The 21,069-nt window shown below is 42.2% G+C and overlaps 1 protein-coding gene across 1 annotated transcript; it reads left to right on the forward strand.

Annotated features, from left to right (window-relative positions):
- The first annotated feature begins 1,979 nt into the window (after positions 1-1,979).
- sox1a (SRY-box transcription factor 1a) lies at positions 1,980-6,745 on the forward strand. The gene has a single exon (XM_079563167.1). It carries the CDS (start codon positions 2,440-2,442, stop codon positions 3,448-3,450), a length of 1,011 nt encoding a protein of 336 aa, XP_079419293.1. The 5' UTR covers positions 1,980-2,439; the 3' UTR covers positions 3,451-6,745.
- Positions 6,746-21,069: the final 14,324 nt, after the last annotated feature.

Consider the following 21,069-nt stretch of genomic DNA (forward strand, 5'->3'; position numbering starts at 1 on the left):
GAAGCAGAGAGAGAAACAATAAGTTGGAATTGTCTCTTTTTAGAGTGTATAATAAATGTCATTTCTTCTCGTCTCTGCCCCTCAGTGTGTGTTGAGTAGTGTGCGTTTGGGCACCGGGCAGCCACGGCCTTGGCACTCGACTTGACGCGGCCACACTAGCGGGAATAGCGGTCTTACATGAAGCTTATGACGGCTTTAGCTGTGTGGAGGGACAAATCAGACCACAGGCTCTGGAGTAGACGGAACAAGGGGAAACATGCGTAAGTCTGCATATGAATGTGCGCTCTCGATTTACTGTCAACTTAAAGTATACGTTGTGCGTAAAGTCCGTTGTATATTGTGGATGAAATGGGGGGGTAAACATCTTCGAGCGGTGTGTTCTCAGTGGCGAGCGGCTGCGCGCTGATTCAGTGTGGCTGCAGGCGGTGTTTTCTGAAGATTATGGACTTGGGCGCGGGGCAGCCCACAGCGCAACAGTTGTTCTCATAACGCTTTTGATGCTCCAGATTTTTCCCCCCCCCCCAAACAAAAATTGGTAAACTCTCTTTTTTTTGTACAGTATTTACATTCTAGGGCACTAACATGAGACTGCCAGTATTTCGATTACATCATGATCAACAGGCGGAGAAAGCAGGTGAACGGTTTGAGGGGGGGAGGGGGGGGGGGGGGGCTAATGAAATTTGGGGTGTGTGGAATGAGACTGTAAGGCAGGTGCTTCCTCTTTGCGACACATTTAAATAGACAAATGAAACAAAAAAGTCTCTCCCAAATCTATAAGACGAACAACTTTCAACGCACCTAGTAAAACGCACCTGTTCTTTTTTTTTCACGCACTTTTGATTTTATGCGCATATAGCCATACGTCTGTGGAGGTCCGCCCCTTATAGGGATGCTGTAATTCTGTCCCCTATTTATCCAACAACATAAACCGTGAAAAAAAAAAAAAAAAAAGTTGTGATAACCTATTTTTTTTCCGTTTCATTTTTATTTGCCCATTTTTGTGCAAACGTTTAGGTTTTTCTGAATAATTTTAGGCTTTACGTTTCATACATTATTTCTGAAAAATATGAATTGGACATAAACGCAGTAAAAAAAACAACACTGTAGCTATTATATTTAAATTCATCTTTTCTTTTTTTTGTTTTTTACTATACATATCCAATTATTCATTGAAATATAGGCTACCCTTTCGAGCAAATAGTTTGCTGTCGCATTTCATGAATTGATGTCACCATTGCGCGTGCTGTTACTATGTGATTTTCCTTTCGCTATTGCTATTTCGTTATTATTTCTTGTATAGGCCCTAAAAGGCGCTCTGGCGCGCGCGTGTATTGACCACTGTGTTAACCTTATTAGAGGATCCCAGATCTGTCCAACGATCCCGCTCTCTCAGGCCCCAAACACAAGACAAGTCCCTCTAAGCTCTAATTAAAAATAAAACATCATAGAGTGAAAAGAATGGAGTGATTACATCGTCATTGTCGCCGCGGGAAGTGGTATTTCGTTATCCCTTTCAATTAGAGGTTGATTGGGCTTTTCAGGGGAGGTCAGCTGTGAAATGTGGATTAGCCATATGGGCGAGGCCAAGACGCTTTACCTTGTAGTGTTATTTTTTACAAATGCTTTTGATGGAAGGGTTTCAAGACATCTCTCAAAATGACCAGGAAAACCCGGCATCGTTGTCAGCGTTCATGCGGGGATTCTGAAACTGGTTTGGAGTTTACAATTGCCAACATTGCCAACGGAATCGTTACGGGACGTCAGTATTTTTGCTCCTAAATAACAGGTTTCACTTTTGAATGTATGGATTATTTTTCGGAGATAAACGTAAATGAGTAATAAACGGGGTCCACAAGGATGAAATAATTAAATGACCCTCGTGTTAAAGCTTGTGATTGTCGCACGTGAATCACATTTGTGTCGTTCTATTCCAGTAGCGGATTTTTTGCGCTCACTTAAATCTAACACATAGCAGTTATTTTGGTTTAGTTCAAGTCTCTCATGATGCTCGCTGCTATTTGTGGGATTGGCCCTCCTCCTCCTCCTCCTCCTCCTTCTCCTCCTCCTCCGGTGAGCTTTTCCTATGAGCTCTCTTAGTCACCTGACCAAACGCCATGCAAATCAGTCTGCTGCTGCAGCCCCATTGGACGCTCGTGGCTCATTTAACCGCTGTCAGTGAGCATCATATGGCCGCCGCTTCAAGCAACTTCTCAACTGCGACACAGAAAGTGGCTCCAGCGCACATTCTCCCACAGTGGATGTGAAGCGTCAGAAGATACAGTGGACAACATTTGTGACCATTTGGATTAATTTTGACTTCAAGAGCGCTGTTCAGAAACTGTTTTGTTTTCACTCGCTCTGCGCGCACTCATCTCCGCGCGCCTTTGGTCTTGAAGACTTCGTTTTCTCTGTAGGTGGCGAAGTTTTAAAGGCAGTTGAATGTATAGCATGATGATGGAAACGGACCTCCACTCCCCCGGCCCCCAAACAAATACAAACACGGGGCAAACGGGGCCGAACGCTGGTTCGAAAGCGAGCCAGGAGCGCGTGAAGAGACCGATGAACGCGTTCATGGTCTGGTCCCGTGGCCAACGCCGAAAGATGGCTCAAGAGAACCCCAAGATGCACAACTCTGAGATCAGCAAGCGACTGGGTGCTGAGTGGAAAGTGATGTCCGAGGCCGAAAAGCGGCCGTTTATTGATGAGGCAAAGCGGCTGCGGGCCATGCACATGAAGGAGCACCCGGACTACAAGTACCGGCCGCGAAGGAAGACCAAGACTCTGCTCAAGAAGGACAAGTACTCTCTGGCTGGTGGGCTGCTGTCCGGGCCCGGTGCTGGAGTCGGCATGGCCTCGTCAGGAGTTGGCCAAAGGTTAGATAGTCCAGGGGGCCACGCCGGCTCCGGGTCTAGCTACGCGCACGTGAATGGCTGGGCCAACGGCGCGTACTCGGGACAGGTGGCTGCCGCTGCTGCTGCGGCGGCAATGATGCAGGAGGCGCAGCTCGCTTACAGCCAGCATCCAGGGAGCGGTGCACACCACCACCACCACCACGCGCACTCCCACCACCACCACGCGCACAACCCGCAGGCCATGCACCGCTATGACATGAGCGCGCTGCAGTACAGTCCCATCTCGAACTCTCAGAGCTACATGAGCGCATCCCCGTCCGGCTACGGTAGCATCACGTACAGTGCGCAACACCAGTCCTCCTCTGCGATGGGCGCGCTGGGTTCCCTGGTCAAGTCCGAGCCGAGCGTGAGCCCCCCCGTGAGCGGTGCACACACGCGTGGTCCTTGTCCTGGAGACTTGAGGGAGATGATAAGTATGTACCTGCCCGGGAGTGAACCTGGCGAACCGGCCATGCAGAGCAGACTGCACGCCCTCCCGCAGCACTATCAGAGCGCCGCGGCGGGAGTGAACGGGACGGTGCCTCTAACACATATTTAGGACTCACTGAAGAACTGCACATAACCAAATACATACCTCTTTTCCTAATCTGGCCGATCCCGCCGCTACCTGCATTTTGTACAGAATGTTTATGAACTTTAAATGAGGCTAAATTTTATTCACTTCTCTTCTGATGAGTGGAGTGGAGTTCTAAAGATGCTGACTTATTGGTTATTGTGCTCATCTCTTTTTGTTGTCTTTTTCTTTTCAGTCTGAGTTAGGGCTGACACAGCTAGGGGCTTGGGTTCATATTTTTGAGGGTATATCTGTAAGTTATTGAAAATGAAAAACGTGTCATAATCGCAAGAAAAGTGCTTTAAAAGAAACGGGACACACATTCCTTTAACATCTGTGTTCATTTGCAGAAGGCTGTGTCTTAATTAAATCATCTCCTTTTATTGTAACGCTAATTATTGTAAATTGTGAATAATTTTAATATTTTAAAAGATGACGGGCGACTATTGTTGTAAATGAATTGCTTTTCCGCGGGTGAAAAGCCTGTTATTGCATTGAAGAAAGTTGAATAAATTTCACAAGATGTTGCTTTGATTCTTAAAAATGGCTCTGCAGTGATTACTATCTCTTAAGGAGAGTTACACCTGGCTTAATTGCTGTAGGAAACAAGACCTCACACGTTTTGACTCCAGATCTGGGCCTATAACTAAGCTTTGTCTGTGCGTAATTGTGCGTAAAATGGATGAAGGCGTAAGGTTTACAGCGAAATGACGGGTGTAGATAAATGCAGCATCTTTGCAATAACAGGCAGTTATTTATTTTTTTTTTTTTTTTACAGAGGCCTCTTTAATAACCCATTTTAGTGTAATTTTTTACATACTGCGTGGTATTGACTGAGGCTTATTGCAACAATTTGGCACAAGATTTTAACAAAATATAAATGTATTCGAATTAATGCCGCGTGAAATAAGACTGTTTTGCAAAAGACATTGAATTCGTTGCGCATTAGTTCAGTTTTCGTATAATCTGTGCATAACGAAAATTGTCGATGGTTGCGGGATGACAAAATATTGTTTGAATAGAACTAAGCGATCATCATAGTCGCGTGGAACGCCAGGCTATTTTTTACAATAATATATAGAGGCCTGATATCCGGATATACCTTTTGTTTCAGTCGGCTAAATGTTGCGCAGTGTTCATTTCAACCCTTTTTACTGGACTTTTTATTGTTGATGTGGCTGATATTGACATGCATATTTTCCAATATCTGTAACTGAAAGACCAGAGATATTGTCCAATATGTGTTACAATTTTCACACTGAAGTAAAAAAAAAACAAAAAAATTAAATTTAAAAATTAAATTAAATTCACAGTTGTGCGATTAGAAAATACCAAATCATAAGCTTAATGTGGCCAACTCTTTGTTTCACTGGAAAATATTAACTTTCCTTGGGGGAAAATCTGTTTCGCTATTTTTCATGTAACGCGTAATTCCAGGATGGAAACAATGTGTATTGAATAAGATCTGATTTGTACCACACACACAAAAAAAGAACTTTGTTGGCCTTCATTCATTGAATTACTTAATTCATTAATTTCGATTGAGTTCATAAACATGATCTGCTGCTCAAACTGAAGCATCTCTGGCTTAGTAATCTGTGAAATCTGTATGGGCTCTATATCTGTGCCGCGTAAATTAAAAAGTAATCAAATTAGAATGAGTCGTACTCTTGATCATTTGTTGTCGTCCGGGGCTTCCGATGTTTGCCGAAAATGTAGACCTAGTGAATGAAGCTGCGTAAAATGTGCCAAGAATAAAAGCTCAAAACAGTAAACAAAGTGATGAATTGAACACTGGTGCCTGGAGGAGAGTTGGTTGGGTGTTCATCAGCGGAGAGAGATTTCAATAGACAAGTGGGCCTACGTCTTGGGGCGGATCTACACAACACATTTTGCTCACGTGCTGTGTTTCTTTTTGATCAGCTGATGCGAAGAAGCACGGATTAGTGGTAAAAGGCCGAGAGGCGGAGCGCGTCACGCGCATCGCAGTCCAAAAGACGCCCGTTCTGCCAAATTTATCCCGAACAAATGACAGAAGCTCGAGGTGAAACAGGCTAGAGTGGGCTGAACACTTCCTATGTCACCGTGTGCTCGTGTCGTGGTGCACGCGAGAGAGAGCAGCTGACCGGCCAATAAATCTCTCCAGTGCGAAGGTCTCTTATCTTGTAGCCAGCGATATGCTGCGCGTGAGGCCATCAGTGGCGCGCACGGCTGCTGTAAAGCCCCGATCCCTTGCACTGCTGTCCTAAATGGGGATAATTAGCGTCACTTTATCACGCCTCTGCATATTTCCTCCTTGTGTCCCCCCCTCCTCCCCAAAAAATTACCAAGCTGCTGCTCGCGCGCCGCTGTCACAGAAGATTATGGAGACAGATTGCACAGAGCGAATGTGCCGAGCGAGATTAGCGCGGAATAGAGCAAGCAACGGGGCCAATGGATTCCTCGGAAGGGCCTTATCGTGCAATTACACGTTGACATGTTGAACAATCTTGCTGCCTCTTAATCCTGCCTATCTGCCCACAATGCACCACTGCACAGCGCACACCGCAACCAACTCACCACAAATTGATTCATTTTTAAACTTTGTCCATACAGCTTTACCAACGTTTTCCTGATTTCTAGTTTTATTTCCCAGAGTTTTCTCTTGACACAAGTCACGAGAGGTGAGAGTCTAATACAGACACATTGTTCGGTCAAATCTCTCCCAAATAGGCTGCACACCGTTCTAACCACTAACACAACCTGAAATATCTCCAGTCACAATGTTCAGTTCGAAGTTGAACGTGTTCCATGTCCCCCGTTCCCTCCTTCGCGCCTGGCGCTGGACGGGGCCTGTGTGGGACTGATTGTGGAGCGCCACTGTAGGAATTTGGCAGCAGCCCGGGTTTGGAGAGGCGCCCCACGCTGCGCCTCATTCAACGGCCAGCGCGCTGTGAGGTTGGGAAGTTTCACTCTGCCGAACACAACTCAATGGCCCAACTCAGTGTCCCCCACAAAGGCGATTACAAACCCCAGCGCATTCCTGTGTAGTGGGACCCATAGGAGCGATGCAGGTGCGAACCAAGATCCGTCAGAAACGCTAGCAAACACTGTGACGGGACAGCAAGTGGGACCACCCAAAACGTGTCGCGCTGCAGGAAGCTGACGAGGGGAGAAGGAAAGAATAGGTGTGGGACACTCGGATTTCCGGGAGGGGGTTAGGGTGATTGTCCATCACCCTGAGAGCGACCGCGCAGCACATCGCAATCCTGATTCGCAACGCTTCATATCGGCGTATTTCTGTCCGCACCCATTCATCAATTAGTGTAAAACATATTGGTTTATACATGAAACTGAACTCATTTTATTTCTACCTTCGTATTGCTCCGTTTGCTGTCAGATAACAGCGTAAAATCACATCTGATTATAAGTGGCGACAGTTGAAACTGCAGAGCCAAGTGTTCAAACCAAGAATAGTTATATTTAATGCACTTTTACTGCACTTCCACCATTTGAGTTTTTTTTTTCTCTTATGGACAATTGGCTCATTGATAGTCAGTGGAAACAGAAACATAGACAATTGATAATAGACAGAAATAGACTCCCGGTACTTGTATTTAGGTGACTGGACATTGTAACTGGCATCATAATAACATCAAACACCAAATTATTGGTGTGTTTTGCGACTGGCACACATCGGCAACAGTGGCTCAGTGGCTCTTTACGGTAAGGTTGGCAGTCCAAGCTGCTGTTGTGTCCTTGAACAAGACTCTTGGCTAATAGGCTAAGAGTTAATGAAGAATAATGTAAAGCAACTGAGAACTTAGGACTAATACTTTATTATTAATATTACTGTTATTATTACAAGAACAGTATTGCCCTAAGAGCTCTTCCAGGATAGACAACTCCTGTACGACTGAGAGTTTACAGTGTTATTTCTAAAAGAGTAAAGGTAAACTTGACCCATACAAATTAGTGTTGTATTTGTCTCTTTTTAGACTTTTTAGAATATAATTAGTTCATGCAATATTCAGACACAATACGGTACATGGATGTGGGCAGCCGAGCGGTCATCAGGATACAGGAAACATACTCAATCCTGCCCATGTTACTATATTTTATATATACATATATATATATATATAAAATGGCCCATGAATTCATTCCTTGTGTGCCTAAATGTATATAAAGCATCTCATAGAGGGTGACAGTACTTCCACTGTACTTCCACTGTCACAGTGTTTTTTGTCTCATGCTTAAAGCATAAAAGATAAATTACGACTGCAATTTTTCCAATGACATTTTCTAATATCCCTCATATATGCACAGAATGGTTATTAATTGCTTTCATTTTTTTGCACACAATGCCGTACCTCTCCTACACATCTGTCAATAAGCCCTTTCTTTATCAATCAACATTTTTCTGGTTTTCAGGTGGAACATTAGGGCAATATCAGCTTCTGTTATTCATACAGAAAACTTGATTTGCTGGAGGGTTGCGCTGGAAACAAACTATTTATCCAACAAAGATGTAGAGATTTGCCTTTGCTGTTTTATATGTGACACTGCCATAACAGGCTGCTTTTACTGTCATTAGATGTTGGTATACCATTGTTATCCTGGCTTTTTGTACAGCTGCATTTATCAAAGAAATTACAAAGATCATACATTGATCTTAAAATAAACTATGGACGTGAGACGTAAACAAACACAAGGTTTTCTGGCGGACATTACAGTACACTTTAAAGTGCCTTAGCTGTAAGAGCAGGGGGTTTAACTAACCTCACATCAATGCCACAAAATGATCCTAAATTTGCTGACAAAGAGTGCAGCAATTTCAACCATGCACTAACAGCCATTAGATCGAGCGCACATACCACCAGTGGTACCTATTCCATGTTTGTGTCTAAAGACTCTTTGTAGAAATGGAACCAGAAAAGTTTGCCATTAACAATTTGAAAAAAAAAAACACACACAACCACCCACTAAGGATAAAGTCCTTCTCTGCTATTTTATACAACACTCCTACTCTTTGTACGAGCACAGGCAACCAAAGTAAAATCATGAACTATTTCAGTTTCATTTTTGTCTGTGCTAGAGACGGCTGTAATAGCTCACATTCCAGTGGTTCAAAATATTTAAAAGCACATTTTCCATTTTGAACATACTATTCATTTAAAATACAGTATTTCCTTGAATGGTATCTGGGGCAATCATCGGTCCCAACCCTGGTAAAGTATTGGAAAAATGGCCTGCTAGTTGCCGGCGTAAAACTTAGAGACAACACAGACAAGACAATTATTCACACTCTTTCTTTGTTCTTTGTTTTGCTGAAATCGGTACACATACATTTACGTGTCTTGGATTGTGGGTAAACATACAAAATCTTTCTGTATGATATTTGGAACAAAATAGATGCTTTTAGTATGCAGCATGCACACTCGTATTGCTGCAATCTACTTACCTAACATTTTGAGACCTGTCAGAAAGTAAAGGCACGAGATGCATACTTATCTCCAACACACTCACATGACTCTGAAGCGTACCATGCATTGTTAATGTCAGCTAAAATCAGCAGGATTTATGGCCCAACTCTGCGCTTCTTTTGTGAGAAATCTGGCCGGGTGTACAGTATTTCCGATACACCGGCAGCATCCTCTATCACTGCCCCACATGTGCTCAAAGCCACCGGATGCTCTAAAGACACACTGCGTGTATGTGCCAGGTGATAATTCTCGCACAACGGCCCGAGATGGGGTTAATGAGGGGTCAAAGAGTTCAGATAAGAAACACCACTGTTACGTTGCCCGGTGCAAACCTGCAGCGACCTGATAGCTGTTTGAACCGTGCCACCTTTGACCTCCCGGGGTCAAGTGATCCACAGCCCACCATCGTTAAGATGGAGTCAGATTGGAGCCTGTGAGGGATGTGTAAGTCACAGCGGTGCGCTAAAGGGCTTAAGATGAATCTGTCTTAATGATTATAAGCTTCTCAATTTGTTTCCAGGGCCATTAGGCATTAGACAGCTATCAGGTTGTGGGCAACATTTGATACATTTCTAATTGAATGATAACCTTGTGGCTATTAAGCATTCAGGCGCTTGGACCACCCACCAGTGCCTCGGCATTGTTAGGATTCACCACACTGTACTGCTTTTAACTCTATACAATTACGTTGTTTTTTTAAACTGCACTTATAAATTGAAAACAATTGAATACAACTTAATGAAGCACCATATGTATGAATATGGATCATGTTCTTTCTACATTCAAAGCAACTGGTCGATTTGCTTTACTGCTTTTGTTTTTACAGAAATACCACTTCAGCACCAAGAACAGCTCCCAACACACACACACACACACACACTCTGTTTTCAAATTATTCAATACGTGTGTCCAAATGTAGCTTGTTATATAAAGTAATTGTTCTCATTGGTCGGTGATTGGAGTTCCTTACACGGGGCACGGTCTGAATAATAGCCCATCAATCATCAGAGGATATTAGTCATGAATTCCCTTCCAAAATGCTTATAGTGCAGTGTGTATATTTTTAATATCACTTAATATTACTTCACACACTATTACAAAGCACAAATAGTGAACCTCTCCATATACCATTTTTGGCTTCTGACCTATACCTTAAACATGTTTTCAAGCAACAATACACAATATCACTGGACCTAACTGACGGACTTTCTATACATTCACTTGTTTTCTCTTATTTTCCATATTTTGTTTATGGGAATAAAACAGCAAATAAAAAATATCTAACAATATATATTTTAAATAGATTGTAAACAGAGTTTCTTGCTGTACTTTCAACATTTGATAACCATACTAATATTTTCTTCTGTCTCTCTCCTGTCCATCACAGATCCTGGACAAGGATCACCGTGGGACCTGTGATTTACAGATAGCATCTTGTCTCTTTTTCTTCTGGCAAGCCGTCATTACGACCGGGACAGCCGTTTCTGCTATGGGTAAAAAAAAAAAAGACCTTTTGGAAAATGTCAGCGCCAGTCAGAGCCCCAAATTTACTCTTTTCATTCTGGCCTTTGTGGCGCGTCCTTCTGTAAACCCCTTAATTACCCGGACACCTTTCTCCTCTTTATGGATGTTGTAACAAAAACTGGACAGTTGTTTTACGCATCTCTTCGATGGAAAATGGTGTGAAATAGGAGAAGAAATACCCCACAAAACATCAGTGTAAGAAGCACCCCCCTCTTTCGGGATTCACTTGAGCCAGCTTGACTGTCTTAATACTCTTAGTACCACTGTTGGCATGTTTTCCAAGAATCCGTTTTTCAGATTTGCGAAATCTGTTGAAATTCCTTTAATGAACAGTTGGATGGCACTGAGTATTTGTTTATGTTTGACCAATCTAAAGCAGATAGGCATGCACTAAACTGCAGAAAGGGCCTTGACAGTTTTTTTTTTTAGAGCTATAAACAATGAAAGATTGATGCACACATTTCACACATTTCCTCCAAAATGAATAAAAAGTGGAAAGATTGCGAGAGCTTAGAGCCCTGTTAAGATGCATGATCTCTTTCTTTGTTTCATTGAACCCTTCTTTGGGAAAACAAATAACTACCAATACAAATACTTCTATTTCCACATCTTGAGTTTATATATGAAAAATATGCAGAATCCTCCAGTTCAGCTGAATCAAAAATACTTAACTCTACACATAAACGTACATTTTTTAGAAAGTTTTCTTTTCCCTTGTCCATTTTTGACCTTTCCAAAAATTCAATTACCACAACTCTCTATTTTATAAAGCACCTTTTCCCACCTCACTGAAATACTTTCATTGTACGATTTGTAATATGCCATGCTTTTCTGCATATTTTCAACTTTGAAAGTTCCATGCTACATTTTAAATATTGAATGTGTTATGTTATTGATGATTGAATAAAAATATTCTTATCTTCTATATTTTTCTCACACTTTTCAAGTACAATTACAAAAGTGTTAGAAGTTACTCCCAATATTGCTATATACTGTTTTTTAAACTGTCATGTTTTCAAGGCCTCCTTGCGCCCTCAATTATTTTAGTGTTGCCCCATAAGTAATTGATTTCGGTGCGTTGAAAGGGCATGTGTGTGTGCGCCTGTGTAGGGGATGTGTGAAAACCACAAAGCCAACAAATGGGAAAATAAACTGATGGCATAATTGCTTTGAGTGTCGTAACCTTGCCTTTATTGATTGTGTTTTTGCAGTTAGACATTTGGCTAACATCAAAGTTGGATCCCATTATTACAACAGTCATTTTTTCTTTGCTTTTGTGATGGAGTTTTTATTTTATTCGCCCCATCATTGACAGGTGCCCACAAAAGCCGTCTAAGCGTTAAGGTACACACTGAACATGTTCGGGCTCCGGATAATGAGCATCTCAGGTGACTCTGCGCCGTGATTACCAGGCTGTTGCTGTTATAGGAAGTATATTGCACACTCCCCCTTCCCTGCCACTGCATTCAAACAAACAGGCGAGCTCTGGAGAGATCCTTGGTTATCACACCCTTCCAGATTGTTCTCAACTACTTATGGAAAATACACACACACAAGCTCGTCTCAAGATGTGGCCACTCTTGCCAATACGTTAAGAACAGTTGTTGTCATTTGTCGTCATGTGTTGGTTGTTTTTAGCATCTCTAAATTCCTAGCGTTGCTAAGGTGCTTTGGGAGGGGATTAACAGAGGCTGGCGCCGATGAGCAAGCCTTGCAGATTTCCAAACCGGCACAGAAGAGAGAAAAAAGACAAAGAAACAGGGGGAAAGAAGGAGGAATAACAGCAGAGGGTTAGGCGAAAGGGAGATGGAGAGGTTTTGTGAACCGGAGGGGGGGTGTAGACGAAGAGACAGGAGACGTCCTAGAGAAGAGGTGCACACAGATGTCCATGCAGGCTCCTCGCACAACTTGACAGAGCAGGCAGGATGAGTTGAGGTAGAAACTCAAAACATGTAGGCCTGCTCTTGTTTGCTAGCTTTCAACAAATCCTTTCATTTACACTGATAATACAAAACAGTTGCCTGATGGTATCCAATGGTCTCTTGAAAGATTTCAGCTAAGTTTCCCAATTTATGGACACATGGGCTAGTGAAGAAAACTATTTAAACCAGGCAGTGTTTTTGAGAAACGTGTTCCGGCAGTATCTTTGTTCAGAGATTGGCTTTCAGTGTGTGAGCAATTGAGATTGAGAACAATTGTGTGAGCAAATAACCGTGGCAGTCTTTTACTTTGCACTAAATTATTAATCATATTGCTCACCAAAACCTTAATTCAACTAATCTTAAAAAAAAAAAAGTAACATTTCCTCCAAAATAATCAGACAATCTGGGTCTTATTTTGTTCCAGATATTCCCTTTCTTTCTCTCCCTCCTCTCCAGCCTCCCGTCCCATTGTTATTACAGCGTCTCCTTATTCTTTCAGGTAGCCACACTTTGGCTCAGTCCTACCCACCCCCCTTTTCTCTCCCTTTTCTGTCTCTCTCTCTCCCCTGTCACAACTTCAAACAGCAGCAGCGCAGCGTTCAGGTCAGACATGCCCCGAGCGCTGCTGCTGCCTGTGTGCGTCTCAGGTGTACCTCTCCCACAGTGGCCTTGATGACACTCTCTCCCTTTCTCCCACTTTCACCTTTTTAATTAGCCGCACCGAGGCCTGCCACATTTAGCCATTATCGAGCCCCTTCATCGCGCATAAGCGACCAAGGCTGTTTATGTGTGGAGACGAAAACTGCGCCACATGTAGAAAGCATCAGATGGAGAAGGGGGGGGAAGGGGGGTTCCTCGCTAATCCCAGGATATTCAACTCCCGGTTTAAGACTTCCCTTTAAAGTTTAATATACATTCAACGTGTAAAACATAATAGCTTGGCAAAACACACTGTCAAGGGCGGGGATGACTCACACAGAGATGTGCTGCAGAAAGAGTCTGTGCATCTTAAGAATTTTGACGGTAAAGTTTTGCTGAACGAATGTTGGTGAAAAGTTCATGAAATAGATTCGAAGAACAAAAACAAGCTAACTGTGAAACGAACTCGCAAGCAAAATCAAACATTCTCCTAATGATCAGCCAGACATTGACAATTCTCCTTTTGCTGTGTGTTATTTGGTAGAGAACCTGCTGCCTGTATTCAAAGCGCAGTAGCAGTATCTCCATGGAGATTATAAGCAGAGGCGGGTAGTAATCACTTACATTAACTCAAGAACTTAACTCACTTTTTGTAGTAACTGTACTTCTTAGAGTAGTTTCATCACATGCTACTTTTTACTCCAAATTGAGTAGTATTCAAATGAAGTATCGTTACTCTTAATTGAGTAGGAAAAACATGACTTGTTCCACTGTGAGTAAATCGTCATGTTGACACATAACAGATGTTTGTGTTTTGTGTACGTTGTTCTTATTATGATTTGTTTCTATATATTTTCATGGCATTTCCTTATTGAACTGAGCTAAGGGTTTCACATTGTTTCATGTTTTGTTTCTCATAATTTGTCACTACAGAAACTTCAATCAGACGTTTATGCTCGAACAGCTCAGTACTCAGGTAGCATTTTCTCCAAGTACTTATTTACTTATTATTTCGGTCTCTACTTTTTACTTCAACTTGAATAAAATTATTTTAAAGTAACATCCCTCAACGTTACTTGAGGGAATATTTTGGCCACTCTATCCACCTCTGATTGTACAGTACAGGAAAGAGGATTTACCTCTGTAATTCAACTTAACACGACAGACTCATTACATGCTAAGTGAGATATGTATAGCCTTTACTTTGATGATTAGGCTAAAGTGAGTAAAGTTTTGTTCACCCATCAAAACACATGTAAGGAAATAAATGCTCTATTTTATTGAAGTATCAACAGTGAAAGTACCACACTTTGACAATCTTGTGATTAATCCCCTGACTTGAACTTAAAGCAGTGACGTTTTTTGAGCAACCTTTAGATTGCAGAGAAGGCGTGTTGTGTGTGAGAGTGAAATCTGTTTTAAGCGAAAGACGGCGCACCACATGGGACACAGCCCACATGCCTCTCTTTGTGCCCCGTCCTCGGCTCAGCGTCTCAGGTGAAGTGTAACTGGATGCGGCCTGTTTGTGGAATACAAGGCACTTGACCAAGGGCCAGCAGTGCTCCTCCTTCCCCTCCCTCCCCTCTCACTACTACCCCGCCTGGCTTGGGTTACCCCTCTGCCGCCCTCCCCTCTCTTCCTCAGATGGAGGAAAGCTCAGGCCTGTGAGCACTGACAAGCATGCGGATGAGAGACAGGTGTTTCTCCTTTGGACACCTTGAAGCTGCAACTGTTCTGTCTAAAAGCATGAAAGGCAGAGGTGGTCAGATATGTTACTTCAGTGAAAGTACAGACACTACTGGTCCAATTACAGTAAAACAAATAAGTGCTTGTATTTTAATCTACTTATTGGGTGAAATGTTACGCGGTGTGGCTGAAGTAAATGTACTTTGTTATTGACCACCTCTGACTAAAGGCGTCTCATTTGTCAGGCCGCACCAGCGCTTCACTGCTGCTTGGGGTCGAGCAGCTAATTACACCGCCCTGTGTCCTCTGTCTCTGTCAGAGCTGGGGGTGGCTTGAAAAACATATCGTCTTTGACATGAAAAGGTCAGCCGAGTATAACCTTCCCCTGTCCTGTAAAGAGAGGAAAGTGCGTGGGTTTGTGGCTGGCTCCGTCCTTGTCAAGAGAGGAGAAATATGTCTGACTTATAGGACTGAAGTTATTCCTTATAGACATACAGTTTGTTAGTCATTCTCAAACTTATAACTTTTGACAGAAGGGCATAAAAGGTCAGCATGAAAAAACAGGATTGTGGACCTTCAAGTGAAACCTTGACATGTTTTCAGTTTTTGAGAAGCTTTCTTTGTAAAGTATTTTTTTCGATGCTCCCTGCCCAAATGTAAATACTATTTCATCTTATTAAAAAAGTGATTTTTTCAGTGTTGGGCAGTACCGCTCTTGATTCTTGGGCTCCCAGGTTTGATTCAGAAGGAATTTTTGAATTAAAAAATGGAGGTCTGTGGCACATCTTTGATCAACATGAGGACGACAGAGAAGTCCTTAACTGTTGTGCACCGCTACAATTATAGGTCCAGCAAGTTTTAAAACATTTTTTATTCTTATTGCTAGGTCGAAATCTGATACTGAACATATTTTTAAAAAGCTACAACCCAGCTTGCATAAAGGCTGTACCTTTCTATATTAGGGACTGGAATGGAACAGACCTCAGACCTACATTTTACTGAATGTTTAAAAAAAAAACAGCACAACTACTACAACAGAATGAGGACTTCACATATATATATATATTTTTTTCATTGTTGTTTTTTCAACATTTTTTAAATAGATTTTTGACACTTACACTTCTTAAAAGACATTTGCACGACTTTATTATCAGACCGAACGCTACTTGACAAATAGGAATACTTCATTAAAAGGACTGAAAACTTTTAGAAGTCACCGTATTTAGGACTTTGATCCGACCACTTTTTTCCCTTTCTTGATGCAACATTCGGATAATCTATAAAATAATAATGAATGAACAGCAATAAGAAAAGCCACAACAGGAAGGTAGACTTGCAATTGCAATTAACAGTGTCTATCTTAGAAAAGGTCAAAAAGCATGTGAATCCTTTTTGCCCTGTTGAGGGATCAGCCTGAAGCTGCCATGGGCTATTTTTGATTTGTTTAGTTTTGTATTTTGTAATTTTTTATCAGGAGAAATGCTCCACTGTTGTTTTTCTCCCTCACAGCTCCAGACCTGTGGCCATCTGCGCTTGCAAGCACAATCCAAATCACTGGAACATTACGCTGGTCGGCAGGTTCCTTAATCATGGACGCGAGGGCTCCGCTGTCGACTTGGCAAATTAATCAAAAAAAGCGGACGTTAATGACATGCACCGAACAGCAGTGGCTACGCGCCTTCACAATGCCATCTGATTTAAACCTGTTACTCAGACTGGGCTAATGATGCCACCCAGGGCCAAGTAAAGCAACCTCTCGGTGTTCCCTGAAACAATAATGCACTAACTATCAAGCAAATTTCTTACATGTAGTCAAGGAGTGGAGCGGAGAGTGCGTGCGCGGGTCAGTGGGTGTTGCAGCAATTACCAGGTGCGGCTATTTCCTCGCAGCGGGACCTCTGATGTTTCTAATACGAACTGTTGGAAATATTAGTCAGGCTTCTTTTTTTTCCATCTGCAAAATTGCTTCAAATTGAAAAGCCCGCAGAAGACATTTCATAAGAAAAGAACATACAATCAACACTATATTAAGGCTACATGTAAAACACTTACAGTAGGCTACATCATGTTATGCTGTTAGTTAAAGGGCAGTGGCATTTGCACAGCCGACGGTCTGGTGGATGAAGCTGCCGTGCAAGTGGCAGAGCGTCGTGGGTTCAAGTCCTGGCTCAGAGTCTCTCCTCACTCGTCACCCCCTTTCTCCCAGTGCTGACCTGTCTAGTGGAGCCTTAGGGCCAAAAACTCCACATTGCAGCTTTTAAATTTAAGAAGTTGCTGCTAAAATACCATAGTTTTCTTCTGTTCTGCTTTGAAAGAAACAAGCAGACTTTATGAGATTTGTAAACAATCTTCCCACGCATTTGCCTGTTAGGAATGAGTTTCGTGTATCTTTTCTAGACATATTTTTTCATGATTTTTAAATGTGCCTGAAAAAAACAAAATCCCTGACATGGTTTTCCAACAGAAAAAGAAAAACATGGAAAGACCAACCGCTGAGTGTCACTTATTGAAATATCTGTATTTGAATTTGGAGTCAATTTAAGCCAGAAAAGTTAAGTTTAAGTGACAATCAAGTCGAGGTTTGCAACTTGAAAGTGACAAAGGCCAAAAAAAAGGCAAAACACTTTCCAGCTCAAGATATTCTGACACACGTGCTTATTGGTGTAGTGACACTTATTTGTATAGTTGTATGGTTTTAATGTAACCCAGGGATGTTTACCTTTTCAGAAGAATTTGAACATCTCACACACATCCCTCTCATCCAATTATGCGTTGGTTCGTTTGGCTTCACCCAGTGTTCCCTGAACAGCCCAACGGCTCATAATGTGACGGAGGAAACCTAAGACTTTGCCCTAATTAGCAGAAAGATGGAGAGATGAAGAGGAGGAAAGAAAATCAAAACGTGGACGAGTTCATTGGCGGAGCCGCTGACCTCTTGTTATTAATTCATGGTATTATTTAAAAGGACTTTGGAGTTTGGCGGCTTTGTGAAGTTCACGCCAACCCAGTGAGGCTGCAGTATGATTGTTGTCATTGTTTTTTTTTTTTTTTCACAATGTCTTTGTGGAGTTATATTAACAGCTGATGAGGTTAGAGTAATTACCCAAGTAAGAGTACAAAAGTATTTGGAGAGTAACTGGTTGAGTGTAAAAGACTTTTAGCATTGATGATGACAGATACATACATACATTTGTTCAGTAAGTTCTTTCATTTGACTTTTGTTACTTCCAGATTTACTCATAGTGATAACATACAGTTACCGTATTTTCCGGACTATAAGTCGCACTTTTTTCATAGTTTGGCTGGGGGTGCGACTTATACTCATGTGCGACTTATACATCAAAATACAGAATCCCACAATGTTTGTTATTTTCATATTGACAGCCGCTAGAGGGCGCTCTAGGCTTGTGTACCAGTGTCTGCTACTCCTGTACCATTGATGATTTAAAACACGGTAATCGAGCTGCGGACACCTCCATGCCCGGGTAGTTGCCAAGACTGGTGCGACTTATTCTCCGGAGCGACTTATACATGTTATTTCTTCTTCATATGCATTTTTTGGCTGGTGCGACTTATACTCCCGGGCGACTCATAGTCCGGAAAATACAGCACTTATATAAGAAATAAGAAGTAACATTGCATTAAGTAAAAGTACTTAATGCACAGTTACTTACTAAACCCTCAAATACATGAATTTGAACTTACCTCTGAATTCCTGTGTCATATAAATAGATATACATTAATTTCTATTTGTGATATTTAGTTCATTCTCTGCTGTTATTTTCCCCAACATGTTCTCTCTATTGTCTGATTCTGTCTCTAGAGCCCCACAGTGAGCACATACACTTGACACCTCCCTGTGCAGCGCTACCAGTCCAGGTATTCCAGTGATCCTGGCCAAGCCCTGTCAGGTGGAGGAAAGTCTATCCCAGGGCGGAGGAGGGAGGGGTGCAGTAAGTCTAGCCGGTGATGGGGCAGGGCAGGAGGGAGCTGCAGCAGAGACAGGGGGCAGGTAAAGGGGATCGGATTCAGGCTCCTGGGGACATGAGTCTTGGCGTGGCACCACACTGCCCACCCAACATCAACACTCTCAGGTTGCCTGCTCAGATGGGTCCGATAATCAGCCTCTCTCCACAGGGACCATCTGGAGGCAGGCGGGAGCTGGGCTTGGTGTCTACTGCTGCCGCGACTTCGCTGACAGAGAAAATGAAATCAACCTTTTACTTATCAGGTGACTCACTCAGCACACCTACGCCTGTGTTTGTGGACACAAACAAACGGCCGTCCACGTGATGTGCTCCCAGCAGCAGCTCCTCTCATCTCTGAGTGTCTCCAATTTGATTGACGCCCCTATCCTTGCTGAGATCAGAGGACAGCAAGGCGATTATCATCTCGCCCTGGTAACCGAGACACCCTTAATCCCATAATAATCCTTCACAGTCAGTCAGCACAGGAGTGCCTTGACCTCCTGCGAGCAAAACACACAGCTCCCTAAAGCAGTCAATTATGGACAGTGTATCTCCTGAATGTTTCAGCAGTGGTAAAAGCACAGCATAGGGACAGCCTTCTTATGTTCACATATTCTACACAGTCCTCATGTTGTATCTGAGAATCTTAGATGGTAATATGTAGCATTTATCCACTCAGATGAAATGCAACAGTTGTTTACTTTTTGGAGTCGTGTTACTGTACAGACACCTGGTGTTGATTAATGGAAATATTACATCTGGTCCGATCTTGCCACCGTTAAAATGAAACACCTAAACCTGGAGTTTTACAGAGGATATTCTTTATACGTTTTCTTTCAATTGAAGCCACTTTTCTCCCTGCAGTTCTTGTGGCTGGAGCAGTATTTGTCTCAAAACCAGAGAGCATCCTTTAGCTTCTGGATTTCATAAATTACACAAGAAAAGTGTCAAGTAGAAATAAAAAGGTTTTTACACCCAGTGTGTACGTTTAATACAGATGTATCACATTAAATCAAATGGGAATGGTGCAAAATTAAAAGCAACACATACATCAACACATAATCTTTTATTGTAAATGGTTAGGTTTAGATTACTTGTTCACATTACATTTGTTTACATTAACACTAAGGCCCAAACAGAAATCGGAAGTTTCTCTTTTATACATTTATTTACAATGCAGATGAGCCTGGTGTGAATCAGGCACCTGCCGCCTCACTCCTACAAAAACAACATGTGGTGTATAAGACTTGTGCCTGAAAACATGTCAGTGATACTCCAGGCATTACAGCCACAACCAGGACATATCTGAAGTCTCTGAGCAGGAGCTGTGAAATCAATTCCCTTTATGAAACGTCCTTAAGCATCTGCGCAGTGTAGGCCTCCTGAGATTTGTGTACAACGTAAACAAAAGTGTCAAATTCACAATCAAATGTACTGCCCTGAATATGGGCATCGTGCCAAGGGTCATACACGGTGGTAATGCCTTGTATTTATTAAAATTATCAATAATAGATGTGTCATCGGCTAATCCAATAGCTCAAGTAATCAAAGATATTTTGATACAAGTCACACTATGAGGCATTCGTTGAGTTCTAGTAAGCAACAGCTTAAGTGCTATTGACAGAGCTAAACATTAAACTCTTCTTACATCGACTTCCCGAGAAGCTCATGCAAGTTGTGTATGTGATAATTTGTTATTTAATACTTATATTGCGATTTGTTAACATGTTATTAAGCTAATTCTAATAGTTATGCCGGAGGAGGAGGAGGATGAAAGCACAGTGTACAAGGTTAAGATCATTACTGTTACCCAAAAGTTTCACAAATACTATGTCACTATATGAACCTTTTATACCAGGGTAAGAAGTTTAATGTAAGCCAATGTGACTCGCTACTCCATCTAGTGGCACAAAACTGTACTGAAACCTGCCGGCCACATCTTTACACCATCAGTAATGTTATTCTAAAAACCTAGGTTACATGTTTGAGGTATTTGTAACTATGTGTAAGAAACAGGTAAAGGGGAAATGACATGTATAAACTCAAAGGCTGTTCTCTTGATATTGTGTTTATCCTCTCATCCACGTGTGTGTTTACTGTGCACACGTATAGCGTTCGAAAGTGTTGGCTTCCAGTGTGAAGTAACTACCATCTTTTTTTTTTTTCCTCTGTTATTTTTTTTTGAAGATGTGGAGTGATGGCTGGTTCACTCCCAGGAGCGCCTAACAACTGAGATGTGCTCCGCAGGGGGTCCAGGAGTCAATGGATGTCAGTGTTTAACAAGCTGTTCCAACGCTCCACTATAGACCGGAGAGACTGCAAAGTGCACACGGGACAAAGAAAGACCTCACTATTCTGCACGTGTGAATATGGTAATAACACATAACTATGGTTTGTGAC

This window comes from Gobius niger (genome assembly GCF_951799975.1).
Source record: "Gobius niger genome assembly, chromosome: 9".
NCBI classification, from domain to species: domain Eukaryota; kingdom Metazoa; phylum Chordata; class Actinopteri; order Gobiiformes; family Gobiidae; genus Gobius; species Gobius niger.